The 15524-nt window shown below is 36.6% G+C and overlaps 1 protein-coding gene across 2 annotated transcripts in view; it reads left to right on the top strand.

The window, feature by feature from the left end:
• AKAP6 (A-kinase anchoring protein 6) overlaps positions 1 to 15524 on the top strand; it is a 234450-nt gene that overhangs the window by 179583 nt on the left and 39343 nt on the right. For both annotated transcript variants that reach the window (XM_059819289.1, XM_059819290.1), the window contains 2 exons: positions 1111 to 1257; positions 4704 to 4928. In XM_059819289.1, coding sequence (XP_059675272.1) covers positions 1111 to 1257; positions 4704 to 4928 — 372 coding nt within the window. The remainder of the gene's footprint in view (positions 1 to 1110; positions 1258 to 4703; positions 4929 to 15524) is intronic.

Here is a 15524-nt window from a genome sequence, read left to right as displayed (position 1 = left end):
TGCTGAACTCTCTTCTTTCACTAAAAGGTGCATTTTTGGCCATATCAGAAGTTCTATTTCTATGAGTGTTTTATACATAAGAGGGAGAAGGAATTAGCTTAACTATATGTAGGGTATGTATATGAGTGGATGCCTGTGTGTTAAATTTTATTTTTTTATTTACTCTACCAGCTACTAAAACACAATTAATCACTATAGTAACTATTACATTTAATACTTAATTCAAGTTTTCAGAGAATACAGGTTTTAAAGAGATTGATTTGCCAATGTGTCTGTAGATTAGAATAGATTTTTATAGAGTATGTAAGTAATATACAGCTAAAATATTTAGAAAGTCATATTAAAGTAATTTTGAAAGAAGTTTCTGGTTTTATTCCTGTTTTCTGTGTCTCCCTTTTTTTTTTTTTTTTAACAATAAATAACAGTGCAGAAGATAAAAGGTAGTTTCAGCTTGAAGAAACTATTGGACTGTATGAGCATTGTGGCTGTTCTCGTTTGTGTGCTGTTTCACTGCTCCTGTTGCTTGTTGCAATAAAAATCAAGTTACCGGTATTGTGTTGTAAGGGAGTTATGTCTAAGTGTTTTTCTAAAGTGAAACTCTCATGTTTTCATGTGTAATAGCATTTCAGACCCATATATGAGACAGAATCCACAATGAGAGAGAGAAGAAATAAACTGTACAGGAAACATAATTATGAAATTGTTTCCCAGTGTTTTGGGATTTTTTTCAGTGGAGAACCTCAGTGTTACTTGCTGTAGTATCATATTTGAAAAATAAGATACCACTGACTTGAATGAGACAAAGGCAGATCAAGCTTCAGATGATAGAGTGTTAGTGAATATTACTGTACAAATGAATATTGTGAGTGAGTGGATATTACTATATGTAAACAATTGCTAACTGCCTGCATAGATACGTCACCCAGAAGGCTACGTGCTTGGTACTTAAATCTCTTATGATATGCTATGAGAAGGTTGTGTGCTTAAAAAAAATAAAATTAAAAAATGGCATAGCGAGCATGATCATAACTGGGCACATAGAATTAAAGTTTAATTTCTTATAGCGAAAACTCTGCGGTAGCTAATATTATCTATTTCTTTTCATTTTAGAGATACAATGTAGAAATGTCAATCAGGCACCCAAAAAAGATGGAACTGCTTAGTAAGGTTGAAGCTCTGAAGAAAAGTGGTGTTTTACTACCAAATGATCTCCTTGAAAAAGTGGATTCAATTAATGAAAAATGGGAGCTGCTTGGGGTATTTGCATTTTTATTACTGTTTGTGGGTTATGTGTACATTTTTGTGTGTTGAAGTACGCTGTCTGTCTGATTTCTAATTTGAGGCACAAATATCTCTCTCTTTCAATTCACCACGTACATTTCAAACAAGCTACTCACGCTATTATAAAAACTCCATAGTGTTTTCCTCTTCTGTTGATTTTTTTTTCCCATGCTTGTCTCCTGTCTGACTTTAATAATTTTAGTCCTTTAATACATAAAAAACGTAAGTAAAATATGCCATGTATTACGGGTATGCACCAAGTCAACTATAATGCAGTATATCTGATATACACTGACTGTCATGCTTGAGTGAATGTTAATAGAATTTATTCTGAAGGTACATGTTAGAGACATCTACTGTTTAACTATTTACTATACCCTTAAGATGAAAAGTGGGGTTGTCACTGCATATTTCAGGTCACACTGATGGCTCAAAAACAAATATGCAGATTCGGTGCAAATTTGAATACCTGAAGCTATGAATACAGCCAGGATATGTTTCGTGCTGCTGTATTCAGCTCACTTTTGACAAAAGCCAAAAAAGTTTCATGTAATTCATTTCACGCTATGATGGGCTGGGTCTCAGCCAAAGAGTGAGATACAAGAATCTGGCAAAAAAAGCAATATAGTGATTCTGTTACCCAGAGACCAGTGATGGCACCGTGCAGGAGACACTATTGTCCTATTGTTGTAAAACAGCTGAGAGAGAGAGAGGTCAAACTATATATTTTTCCATCCACTCCTCTCCTTAATTGCCTTCACTTCAAATCAAGGGTAAGATAAATTTATAAATTACTTTAAATGATTAATTATAGATGTGTGATATTAGCAATACAGTTACATTGCATAATTTTGCATGCTATTATCTTAGCTTAAAAACATTTCTAATGTATTACGAGTAAGTTATACATGCAACCTGCCAACAGCATTTTAAATACTGACTTGTGTGACTTTAGCTTATTTCGTAATGCAATAGCCATTTTGCAGAAGGTGGGGCTTTTTTTAGTTCAGCACAGTTGTTTCTGATCGCTTGATTCTCTAAATGTGCAAATTGTCAGGAAATGTTAAAAGTTGCCTTATGACTAGTGAGCTTATTACTTTTTAATTTTAATCTGCAGCATCACCACAAGCATTTTAAAACTATTTGAACATTAATAAAATTACTGATAAAAATGGGACTTATTAACCTATTCTTTTACATCTGATCATGACAATTTCTATTTTTAAACAATTTCAGTTGTATGCCTTAGATTTATGACTTTCAATGTATTTAATCAGGTTAATTCAGTGGCACTGATTAGAGCTGGTAGGATATCAAACTATGCAATAAGTAACTGATCATAATTCTAAAAATCTAGAAAAACTCTGTCTCCAAAAAATTGAAGCTCTCCACTTCTCAGTATGTTAAAATCAAAATATACCTCTAGATTAAGTTTTGCCATTAATTTCAGCATTTACAGAAAAATAAAATATAACCATTACAGTTTTCCTGCTAAATGCAATTTCATGAATAATAAGCAGAGTTTGATAGAGTTTTGTTTAATTTAATAAAAACCTCTGCAGAAGCTAACGGCACTAGGCATACTGTTTTAATTGGCATGATTACGTTTTAATTGGCATGAAAAAAATTAAAGACAAGGATTTTGACTTCTAACAATGGTAAAATAGAGGGATATGGTTTTTAATATTACTTTCATCTAAGGTGAACAGTGTGGAATGGAAATACATTAGAATGAAATGTCAGTGGTGCGTACAGTTTAATCTGTGAAATTTTGTCCCCTGTGCTGAATATTACTCTGTCTCAATTGCATATTAAACAACCCTATCAAGGCAGGCATTGGCATCTGCTGTGCTGACACAAATTGTGAATTAAATGAAATTGATGTCCTCTGTCGTATATTTATGAAGACGGACCATTCTCTGAAGTATTCTGTTTATGAAGAATTTATGATTGCAAACTGTTCCAGAACAAAAAAGTGGCAATAAATTCTTTTTTGTGACCCTACCCTCCAAGGGCATTGATTTCACCTCCTGCTGCTACTTTTGTTACAGCATAAAAACAATAGCTAGCGCTGGATTCCACCGAGGGTCTTCAAATTATCAATATTTGCACCATGAAAATAGAAGGCTGTTGCCAAGAAAGCATGTTTTTCAGTTATGATCTCCTAAAGACGTTATTTACAGAATGCCACATAGTAGATTAATGTCTGTTGGTCTAATTTTATTTGTGTTTTAAAGCCTATTTTTGGAAGCTAACTTCATTGTTATAAATTATATTCCAGTAACTTTCTAAAGCATGTATTTCCAACAGACAGCCATACTGGGTCACCTAAAACTGTATCTTCATGTTACAACAATTAACCACTGCTAATTATGAGTTTAAAAGGTTATTGGATGTGATTGTCAGTGTATATTCAATATTCTACAATCAGTAACACAGATCTAGTGCTTATAATAAGTGTCAGCCTGACAGCCTCTTATAGGTCAGATAAAATACTGCTCGACATAGAAGAAGCAGGCAACAGCGTATCTCCCTTGTGATGTTAAAGGGTTGACTTTCAAAATACTGAAAAGGAAGGTAACTTTCTATCCCTGGCCTCTTCAGAATATTCATTATGCTCACAGTGTCCACTATCAAAATGTTATTCACTGGTTCTTTTATTAGAAATACTACTTTGAAAAGCTGTAGTAAATTAGTTTCATTAGTGATCAGAGGTGAATGTTTATTCTGGTCCATTATTTTTAAAGTGGATGCTTAACATGGAGAACTTAAATCCGAATTTAGTTGCCTAAGTAATTGCCCTCATGTTCAGGAGCATTGAGGCTTTGCAATTTCTAGCTTATTGGCATCAGAATGAGTTCATCCCCTTTTAAAAGAAAACCAGCTCTTTTGTGACCTAACTGCTCCTGTATACAACCTCAAGGTTACAAGTTTGGAAACTATGACCTGACAGTTCATACCTCAAAAAATATTTCAGTATTTCAGTGTTTTCCAAAAGACTTAGACAGTACTTTGGATAAGAGTTTGGTGAACTCAGTGCTTGTCATATTTTCTGTTGCTGCCTAGAAACCAGTAAGTCTCATGGTTATAAGTGTCTAAAGCCACAGACAAATTCTGTAGACTACTTTTTAAAAGTTATGTACCATTTTGTCTCCTCTGTTCATAGTTGCCCTTAATAAACATTGATTTATCATGCTTCCAGCAAACTCAGTGACCCAGAGAGAACAGCATAAGTGAGAAACAAGGATACAAAAAATTGAGTTGATTGAAACAAGGAAACAGAATGAAATTGATTGATATTAGTAGTAATTATTAAAAGAAACACATCTCTAGTCATCTAACAGATGCTTCTTGTTGCACATTAACCTGTATATGTTTTGGTACATAAGACTAATCTATGTTTTCTTTATCTGATGCATTAGAAAACCCTAGGAGAGAAGATCCAAGACACAATGGTAGGGCACAGTGGGTTAGGTCCACGTGATCTGCTCTCGCCTGAAAGCGGCAGCCTGGTAAGGCAGCTGGAGGTCAGGATCAAAGAGCTGAAAGGGTGGCTGAGAGATACAGAGCTTTTCATCTTCAATTCCTGTCTGAGACAAGAAAACGAAGGAACAATGAATGCTGAGAAACAACTGCAATATTTTAAGGTAATAAAAAAACAATCATAGTTTTCATAGAGAGACTCCTCTTTATGGTGGGATAAAATATTTAACTTATACATAACATAATGCAATGCATGTACACGTGCAATCATATATTCATATTTTCACCTTCATTTATGTACTATGTGTTCACTCATGACGATTTGATTGAATCTTTACAATAATATTTATTCCTTAGCCTTTTTGCAAAAGAGAGCTTTAGAGGGCTAATCACACCACAATTGGAGAAGCAATAGTATGCTTTTCGTTCTACTTCACTATAAAGCTGAGTTTTGTCACAAAAAGTTTCACTCTGAATTTCACTCCCTAAGTCAGTTAAATTAATTAATGTATTGTGAGACCATCAGTTTAATAGCCTATTTCTCGGCACGTATGAGTCAAGAATAGCCTATTTGAGGTCACAGATACAGAGATATAAATTTAGCATACTTGAGAAAACATTGACGTTTGTGGTGAATAGATATGTGGAAAAAGACATATAGGCTATGAGATTTGCATTAATCTAGGCCACATCTTAAGCCTAAGCCTGAAGATTTATGAAAAGGAGGGAAAAGAATTGTAGTCACAATGCTATATTCAGATGGATAAGCTCCTTCAACTGAAGGCCAGCATTCAGCTTTGCAACTGACTTAATGGAGGTTGTATGTTTTGTTCCATTCCCCAAAAGTAGTGAAAACATTTAGGAAAGAGGGCTATTAAGTTAGCAAACAAACCTGGTAGAACCATGCCATTTTCTTCTGTTCATAGCTATCACTTTTAAATAAACCCTCACCTGAATCATCATTACAGGTCACTTTACTCTGCAAGTGATCTTTGACCAAAGAATAAGAAAGGAATCATGAGTAATTGTTGAGCTTTAGAAGTAAAGAGGTTTTTCTCTTCCACTAGTACATCAGGGTGTCTAGGGCAACAGCACTCTTAAGGTGATGGACAATTTATCAAATACTCACCTCAAAGGGCATGTTGCAAACACTTCTAAACATACTTTTTTATACAAGCATTCAAAAAAACAACAGCAGAAAAATTACTCTCTTTCCAATTAGTCATTCCTTAACTCTTCCTTTTCCACGAGGATTAGTGAGAAGGTTGTGTCAATGTAGATAAAGTTGGTAGCATTTTTTTCAGGTTACTGAGCATGTCCATTTTAATGCAATTTTAAGTTTTCTTACAACATCTTTTTTTTTTGTTAATGGTTTGTGGTCTTCTGCTAGTGGGGAGAAAAATCATGCTGATTCTGTTTGTTCTATCAGCAAACTTCAAAGCTAGTGATTATGAAGGACTGTTAATAGACCTGCAGAACTTCACAGCAATAGATCCATGTTTTCCATAGGAAATGCTGGTTGCTTTTTATTTCTGTGGAAAATTATGGCACTTAAATTTAAGTGCGTAACTATAGATTTAAAAATCTAATTTCAGACAAATGTGTGTTTAAATATACACTTTTATATATATGACTAAGATTTTTATATATATATATGAACAGAAATACCATAGCAATGTTACTAACGTATTTGGAATGGGTATAAATCTCTCAAATGAAATCTTTTAATATATGTATGACATGATGTCATGCCAAGAGCTCTAGAGATGTTAAACAGGGTAGTACCACCCACCATGATATAACCGGAGTATTTCATTACTTGGTTGATTATCTATTAATTACATAAATAATACATTAATTATTTTCAAAATGGTAGCCATTAGAGTATAAAAAATAATTACCTATCAAATATGGTGAGAGCACATCACTTTGTCATATATATTAAACCATCTTTGTCTCATTAAATCTGAAATCCACTATAAGTAAGTTTTCCATTCTTCACTGATCTCCTGGGGAAGTGTATAAAAGAGAAAATGGATATAATTAACAATACTGCAATGTATAATACATATATTTGAGAAAGAACATTTAGAACATTTTCAAAAACATTAGCTATGCCACTAGTAGGAAACCTGCTGGGGTTTAGTTTGACTTACTTTCCACTTAACTTAAGAGTTTAACCTTATTACTGCTTTCACTGTGGTAACTGAATCATTGTTTCTTAATGGAAATTTATTGTGCTGCACCATCCCAATTATACACATAGCCACTGTACACAGAGAAAAATTTTTAACAAAATAAACTCAACAATGCCGTTGATTTTCATTCCATAATGTTATGTTTTAAATTACACCTATGCCTTAGGAAAAACAGTTATTTCATTTTTTAGGTGTTTTCCTTTCATTTTGCAATTGAAGGAAGAATTGAATGTATGTTGACATGCAGTTGGGACCCAAGATGAGAAAAATGTGGTGGGAAGAGGAGTTGTTAAATTCACTAGTAGGAAATTATTTTGACTTGTTTTCTTTTATAAAAAATCATCCCATATTAATTAGAATGTTCTTTTTATTAAAGAATATACTACTGCATTACTTTTCTTTTGGGATATTGCTGTGTAATAATAATACTTAGCATTTCTATAGTACTATCCAGTCAAGAAGCTGTACATGCTGTACAAACGTTAACGAACTAAGCCCCACTACACCTTTAAGGTAGGTATTATTATACCCTTTTTAGAAATTAGGGAAATAAAATGCACAGAGATTATGTGACTTTTCCAGGTTTTCACAGAAAGTCAACAGCTGTGTTAGGGTAGAGCCCAGCTATGGTGACCCTAATCTTTGGCGCTAACCACAAGGCAGCCCTTCCTTCCTTCCTCTAGGTTACTTCTCAGTATATTCCATTTTCATACATGATGAAAAGAGACTGATTCCTTGCATTTACCACTGCTTCTTGTTTATATTCAAAATTCAAATCCTGCTGAGTATGTCTGGCTGGTTTTTTCCCATTATTATTAGCATATTTAGATATTAGAATTACTAGAATATTATTAGTTAAGGTCATTTCCCAGCTTATGTAAGGTTCTGTATTTCTTGGTTTTGTGGAAACTATGTGGTATACTTTGGTCAGCCCAGTGATTTCTGTGCAACACAATGTGCAGTCAGTCTGCAGAGCCATTTTGTTACTCATTCCAGCAGCCTTTCAGTGCTCCTGGCTGCCTCGGACATTTTCATATTTAGTTACGAAGGAGGGGCATGAACTTTGCTTCAGTCTGTAGTGACACTTGCTGGCCATTCCACAGCAGCATTAAGTGAGCTTCCAAGTGTAGCCTAACCAGGACTCCTGTCAAGAAGGGGGAAAGAGTGAACAAAGTTGCCCAGCTGTAAGGGGGGAAGCATGGGTGTCTTACTCCTGGTTTGTTTTCTTCTATTGCAACATGAAAAACCCATGAATCTGAACTAAGAAAATCAAGAGATTGACTTAAAATTCATGAGATCTTCATAACTACCAACATGCATTTACTTTATTTATCCATCCCTTTTATTTCTCTTCTGCATTTGAGTCCCTCGAGTTCATGTTTTCTAGCTTTTCACTGAAATGATGAAGACCAGAACCAGACCTATACTTTTTAAATTAAATACAAAATTCTCAGGTAAACACATAATTCTAGCAGCTGAAAGACCTGATGTCATGAGACTAATAATTGGCACAACTGATTTCCTAACCTAATGATGTATGGCAGTTTTGTGGGTCAGGAGAGATTTGGAGCAGGAAAGAATGAGGAGCAATAATAAAAAGAATTCACATTCTTTCATGAAAGTTTTAGTAAATTTCATTTGAGTAAGATCTAGCCAGAAACTTATGTGCTCATTGGCTTGTAAGTAGAAGTGGTCTGCCACATTTGCTTTTATGTGTCTGGGACTTGAAAAAGCATGCTGTTTTATCTGCAAAATGCCCTCCAAAACACAGCAAGGAAGCCTAAATAATCAGTCGTATATTTCTGTCACTTGCAATAAAACTTAAAGTCATAAGTGTTCAATATAGAGAAATGACCCATCAGCATCAAAAAGGTAGTTGTTACGGCTTTGGCTCACAGACCAGCTGCTCAAGAACAAGCTTAGACTTGCGAGTATCTGTCCATCTCAGAATCCCTTCTCAATCATGTAGAACTGGGAAAGCTTCTATTGCTTTCTGTAACAAGATTTGTAAAGGATCCTGTTCTCCTTTCCCTCCAAACTCCTCCTGTTCAGAACAGGATTTTAGCAGAGGTTTTCTGCTAAATGGTGTTCTTTGGCAACAATGGTGTTGCATTTCATCTATTTTTCTGATCTGGCTTTATTTTAAGTAATAAGCAACATGCTATATATATTGTCATACCTGTCTCCTAAATCTGTATTTGGGCCTTTAAAGGAGACCTGATTTTCAGCAGTACTGAAAGCTTGTGGTTCTCATTGACTTTAGTCAATGTATTCATTAAAGAAACCAGACTGCTTATTTGTACCAAAAAATATTGGAAATGTTTTCTCATTTAATAGTTCTAAAAGTCAATGGTTTATTGAATACCTAGTAGTATTAGTAGCCATTTCTGTTTGCCTTGTAAACAATGTAAATTATCTGATGCTTGTAAGTATTTCTAATGACTAGACTCACTCAGAAGTGTATGTTTTCATCTTCCACTAAATTTGTGACTAGGCATACCAGATGATGCAATGTCATTTAAAAAAAAGTATTTCTCAGCACCATCTCTTATTTCTCCAATTCCTAAAGCAACTGAACTTTCTGATTAAACAATATAGGTTGCATTGGTAATTAATAATTAATCCATCAATCAGTACTTCTTATGATGCTTTTCATTTTAACTGAAAAGTTTGCGTAAGAGTCAGCACTGCACATCTTACAAACAATTCAGTTAAACATAATTCTGTCAAATAATACACAAGTGAGTTTGAGAGCATATAAGATTATGGCCAAACTGAAATTAAAGAAAAGCATTAACTTTGAGCAAAGGTTTGGAGACTCAGAAATTGGAGAAAAGTGCTGGCTGTTCCTACAGGTGCCAGGAACTGCTTTTGCTACTGCATTTTGGATCCTTTACAATTTTTGGAATGATGTTCCTGGCAAAGCTGCAATCAAAGAATTACAGAAATTCAATATGCATATAACAAAAGTATGCAAAACAGTTTCCAATAGAAAGTCCAGAAGAAGTCAAGCAGGATTTAATCCTTTTCATACGTCTAAGATGAAAAAAAAAAAAGTTGTAATAATTTTAATAAATTTCTCAAAAAGAGTGTGACTTCAGAGCCCTAAATCTTTTCACAGATGAAGAAATATTTACCCAAATTTTGGTTGGATTAAATTTTAACAAACAGGAAGGCATACAGTATTAAATCTTATGGAAAACAGGTAGGATTCCTGTCGTGGTTTAACCCCAGCCAGCAACTTAGCACCATGCAGCCGCTCGCTCACTCCCCGAGTAGGATGGGGGAGAGAATTAGAAGAGTAAAAATGAGAAAACTTGTGCGTTGAGATAAAGACAGTTTAATAGGTAAAGCAAAAGCCACGCACACAAGCAAAGCAAAACAAGGTATTCATTCACTACTTCCCATCGGAAAGAAGGTGTTCAGCCATCTCCAAGAAAGCAGGGCTTCATCACGTGTAACGGTTATTTGGGAAGACAAACGCCATCACTCTAAACATCCCCCACTTCCTTCTTCTTCCCCCAGCTTTATATGCTGAGCATGACATCATATGGTATGGAGTACCCTTGGGTCATTTGGGGTCAGCTGTCCCAGCTGTGTTCCCCCCCAACTTCTTGTGCACCCCCAACCTACTCGCTGGTGGGGTGGTGTGAGAAGCAGAAAAGGCCTTGACGCTGTGTAAGCACTGCTCAGCAGTAATGGAAACATCCCTGCATTATCAACACTGTTTCCGGCACAAATCTGAAACATAGCCCCATACTAGCTACTATGAAGAAAATAAAGTCTATCCCAGACAAAACCAGCACAATTCCGAAGTCAAATGTAGCCTGACCCTGCGGGTTCTGGAGCACAAGTCTTATGAGGAGCAGCTGAGGGAACTGGGGTTGTTCAGTCTGGAGAAGAGGAGGCTGAGGGGAGACCTCATCGCTCTCTACAATTACCTGAAAGGAGGTTGCAGAGAGGTGGGTCTTGGTCTCTTCTCCCATGTGACAAGTGATAGAACGAGAGGAAATGGCCTCAAGTTGCACCAGGGGAGGTTTAGACTGGATATTAGGAAAAATTTCTTTAATGAGAGAGTGGTCAAGTATTGGAACAGGCTGCCCAGGGAGGTGGTGGAGTCACCGTCACTGGAGGTGTTCAAAAAACGTGTAGATGTGGCACTTCGGGACATGGCTTAATGGGCATGGTAGTGTTGGGTTGATGGTTGGACTTGATAATCTTATAGGTCTTTTCCAACCTTAATGATTCTGTGATTCTGATGCCACTTACAATGGTTTGAAGCAAACTCAGACTGAATTTATGTGACCCACCATCCCAAAGCAGCACTTTTGTAGACCATTTAAATGAGAAGCCACCTCTTTAAAGCAAAGCAGCTCTACATATTTTTTGTCAAAAATATGGTATTTTGACCCTAATACAGTACGTGGTTTTGTAGCTCCAATTTAATTTTAATATACTCAAATATCAATGCTCAATACTATATACATACACATACACACACACAGTGCTCAAATGCTTAATATACTCAAATGTATCTCAAATTCTGATTTAATATAATTACTACTTACTGAAAGAAAGTTCAGTTTGTGTTTCAATAGGCTCTCCCTATTTAACGCAATGCTAATACAATTTACAGTTCCCATTTAGAACTAAATAACCCATCTGAGATGGCAGCTTTCATTCCATCATCCCATTTGGACTGTGAAGCTTGAACTGTGAATTCTCTGAGGTTTTTTACATTGTTACTTAGTTTTTAATTAATCAAAATATCAAAATTAGTCATAAACACTATCTGGTTGTCTAAAACCATTTTGCCCCACAAGTGCTCCCTTTGCTGGGGGAAAGAGACACAGAAGATCTAGCCACCAGGGATGATTAGATCTGACATGCTGCAGGGTTCCACCGAGGTATCAGAAAGTATCTGCCTGAAGTTCTAATTCAGCACTGGCAATGGGCTTCTGGACTAAGACTGGGGTGTGGGATGGAGGTTACTGTAGTAACAGGAAGAAGCCTGAGTTCAGCAGAGCTCAGATACAGCAGTACACGGAATCCTTTGGTGGAGGAGAGAATAGCCTAGTGGCTATTTTTAGGCTACTTATTCATATTTTGCTTCCTTCCTAGCTCTATTTTATGTATTGTCCCCTTATTTCTGATATATCAAGATGATTAACCTGCAGACAGCGTAGCCATATGGTAGAGGTATGTTAAAACAGGCTAGCTTTAGATACCTACAATGCAGAGATCTTGTCTGAGCTTCTTTTATATAATTGGGGTGAAAAAAAGCACTTTTGGGATGCAATTAATCTGTCTTGGTTTAGGCATCTGGCTATGGAGAAGATGTACTGTACCTCAGAATACCTGGTTCTAAATGACTAGCTCAGGTGTCAAGCTCTCCATTAGCTCAGATGAATCCCACTCAAGGAACATCAGGAATGTCTTTAAGACTTGAGGGACTTGAACATGTTGAGGCAACTGCAATTCCAGCTCAGAAAGATTTACTGCTAATAATCTGTGACGTTCTCCCACGCTAACTACAAGCTTATTTCTTTTCCAGAAAAGTTGAGCCCTAATTTCTCTCTCAGCCCTCCTGAATATGCAACAGGGTGCTTATTTGAACCACTGCCTTCTTGTTAACTGGAGCTGGTGAGACAGACGCAATGGGGCTCTTGCCCCTGTCTTTCTTACTGTACTGGGATGGTCTGCATTTAATTGAGGAGGCATTTAAAAGAGGAGGCTGAGGGGAGACCTTATCACTCTCTACAACTACCTGAAAGGAGGTTGCAGAGCGGTGGGTGTTGGTCTCTTCTCCCAAGTGACTCGTGACAGGACTAGAGGAAATGGCCTCAAGTTGCGCCAGGGGAGATTCAGACTGGATATTAGGAAAAAGTTCTTTACTGAGAGAGTGGTGAAACACTGGAACAGGCTGCCTAGGGAGGTAGTGGACTCACCTCCCTGGAGGTATTCAAGGAGCATGTGGATATGGCATTGTGGGATGTGGCTTGATGGGCATGGTGCTGTGTGGTGTGGGTGGGTTGTTTTGGTGTGGGTTGTGGTGTGTTTTGTGGTTTGTGGGTGGTTTTTCTTTTTTTTTTTTTTGGTTGGACTTGATGATCTTACAGGTCTTTTCCAACCTTAGTGATTCTGTGATTCTGTAATTCTTATGTCATGAGCAGACATGTAAGACTTGAGGTTTGACTCAAGCTGACTAACACAGAAGACACCCTGGCTTACAGAGAAAGCTGTCCCAAACTGGCCATTACAAAGTAAAACTTGCAATGTCATAGTGACAAGCAGCTTACAGTTCCTTTCCCAAACCTTTTGCATCAATGACATCTGCAGACTTTGGACCATATTTCCCCTCTCAGTCATGGCCTCTTGAAGATCAGATGTGTAGAAGTGAAAATAGCTGACTTGGCTTCTTTTTGAGAGAACATTCTCTGTTCCATCATTTATTATTGTCATTATCATTGAAGTTATAATATATTTTTTTCTTTTAACCCACCCAAATGACTCCCTGAAAATGTGACTGCTTATTGTCCTGCTATTACCTTGAAGATCTATTTACTGCCAAACCAGAATCTTTCTCTTCTGTTACTATCAACCTAGAAAAGGAAAATGAAGATGAGAAGAAAGCAAAAGATGACAAAAGAAAAAGAGAAAGAAATATTTCTCCTTAAAATAAGCCAAGTTTGACTTGCACTAACTTACAGTGAGGGTTGGTTCTTTGGTTGGCCTCTAAGCATTATTTCCTTTGTTAGTGAAAACATATAGAAAAACAAGCATAGTGTGGACTGGAAATAAAAGAGAGTTAAAAATTCATTGTACTGTCTCCATTGAGGTCCACTTTGTTCTACTGCATGTGATTATACAATTTATTTGATTGTCTGTAACTGCCCCTTTGGAGCCATAGCATTGCATTTTCAGGTGCAAATCTCTCCGATATTAGTGGATTATTTTTTGAATAGTGTTCTCTGGAGCCATTAAATTCTACTAATGAGGTTTTTCGTTAATTGGTGCATCATTGACCTAGTAGACCATTGCCTAATTTCGGTTTCAGTACTGGACAGGTTTCCCAAATTTCATCTTTGCATGTAAGTTAATAGATCATAGTCCCAATAGGGAATAGTATTATAGACTATTAGTACTTTTACTCACACTAAAAATAATTTCATTCTGCCAGGAAACCCATTGATTTTAGTAGAATTATTTGCAGGGTAAAGTGCAATTCAGTATGAGTAAGAATATGAGTGTAAAAAGAACAGGTCTTCAGTATACATACTGAAGTGTTATTGCAATCCTTATCAGGTATGTTATGTATCACGAGTATGGGATGTCAGTCAGGAATGGGATTTGCAGACTGGCAACATATTACTAGAGACAGCAGAGCGGCTTAGATTATGCTTGCTGCAGAAAGTCAATGGAAAAAAAAAATATGTATGTGGATTCCTGTCCTTTGCAGGTTGGTACACTTACTGGTCTGTTAGGAAAGTGCTGCATTTCCTCACCTCAGAATAAAACTGAAGGCCTGGTCTCTACTCTGATGGATTTTCTGTGCATTTTGCCAATGGCTGATGATGCAGTGTCATTTGCAGTGCACCACCTTTCCCTTTATCACAGTGACACTTATTTTCGTGTTTTGGGCACAATAAGAGGAACCTCGTTGTGTTGTCTAGTCCAAGCTTTAGTGAAGGAAACAAAGCCTGTTTCATGCCCTCTTTGCTTTCATCCTATGTAGTCGTCTTACCCCAATCCTGTTGTCCAGGCAATGGAAGAAGGGCAGTTGAAGGTGCAATAATATGAGTAACACTGAGCCTCTTAAGACCATCGTACACCAACTGTCAACTCATCCAGACATTTGACTTTTGACATCGCTTAGCTTTTTGACTGCCGTTCACAGTTCGTCTTGACCACATCACCTGCTTCTGTCCTCACCTCCAATGCTAGCCTTCTCATAGCCCTGAGACTAAACTGTGCATGTCAAAGTCATGTTTGCCTAACTTGTACCAGAGGCAAGTTAATGTTAATTTAAAATTTAACATATTTATGCTAACACTTGCCTAAAACTTCTTTATGCAAGTAAGATACTGAGGTAGGCTAGCCTACTTCAGATACGAGTGAACCTACCTCATCGCAGTGCTGCCTGGCTCTGGCTACTTCTGCTGCAAGTAACTTCTCTTGCTGGGGACTTTTAGTTTTGTCTTGAGCTGAAACCAAAAAATATGTGTCTGTGTGTATATTTATGATTAAGATATGGCAAAAGAATGAAAATAATGTTTTTATGTTTTAATGATACATCCATTCTGAGGATGCGTTGCTTTTTTGAAATAAGATGAGGAACACCATTTCTAGAAAAGCCTGCTTATTGTCCTTGTGCATATACAGATACACATGAAAGAATCATAATATATTTTCCTCTGTTTACCCCGGAGCAGCTCAAGCTGTACATTTTTTAATCCAGGCTAAATTTGCTTCACTGACACAAGAAAAAAGCCAAAGGAAATCTCTTTTTCCTTACCCACTAGATGTGTTTATTTTCCCTTTCCTATCACCCTGCCTGTCCTG

The sequence above is a fragment of the Gavia stellata genome, chromosome 7 (assembly GCF_030936135.1).
Source record: "Gavia stellata isolate bGavSte3 chromosome 7, bGavSte3.hap2, whole genome shotgun sequence".
NCBI lineage: Eukaryota > Metazoa > Chordata > Aves > Gaviiformes > Gaviidae > Gavia > Gavia stellata.
This window is presented reverse-complemented; position numbering and strand designations above follow the sequence as displayed.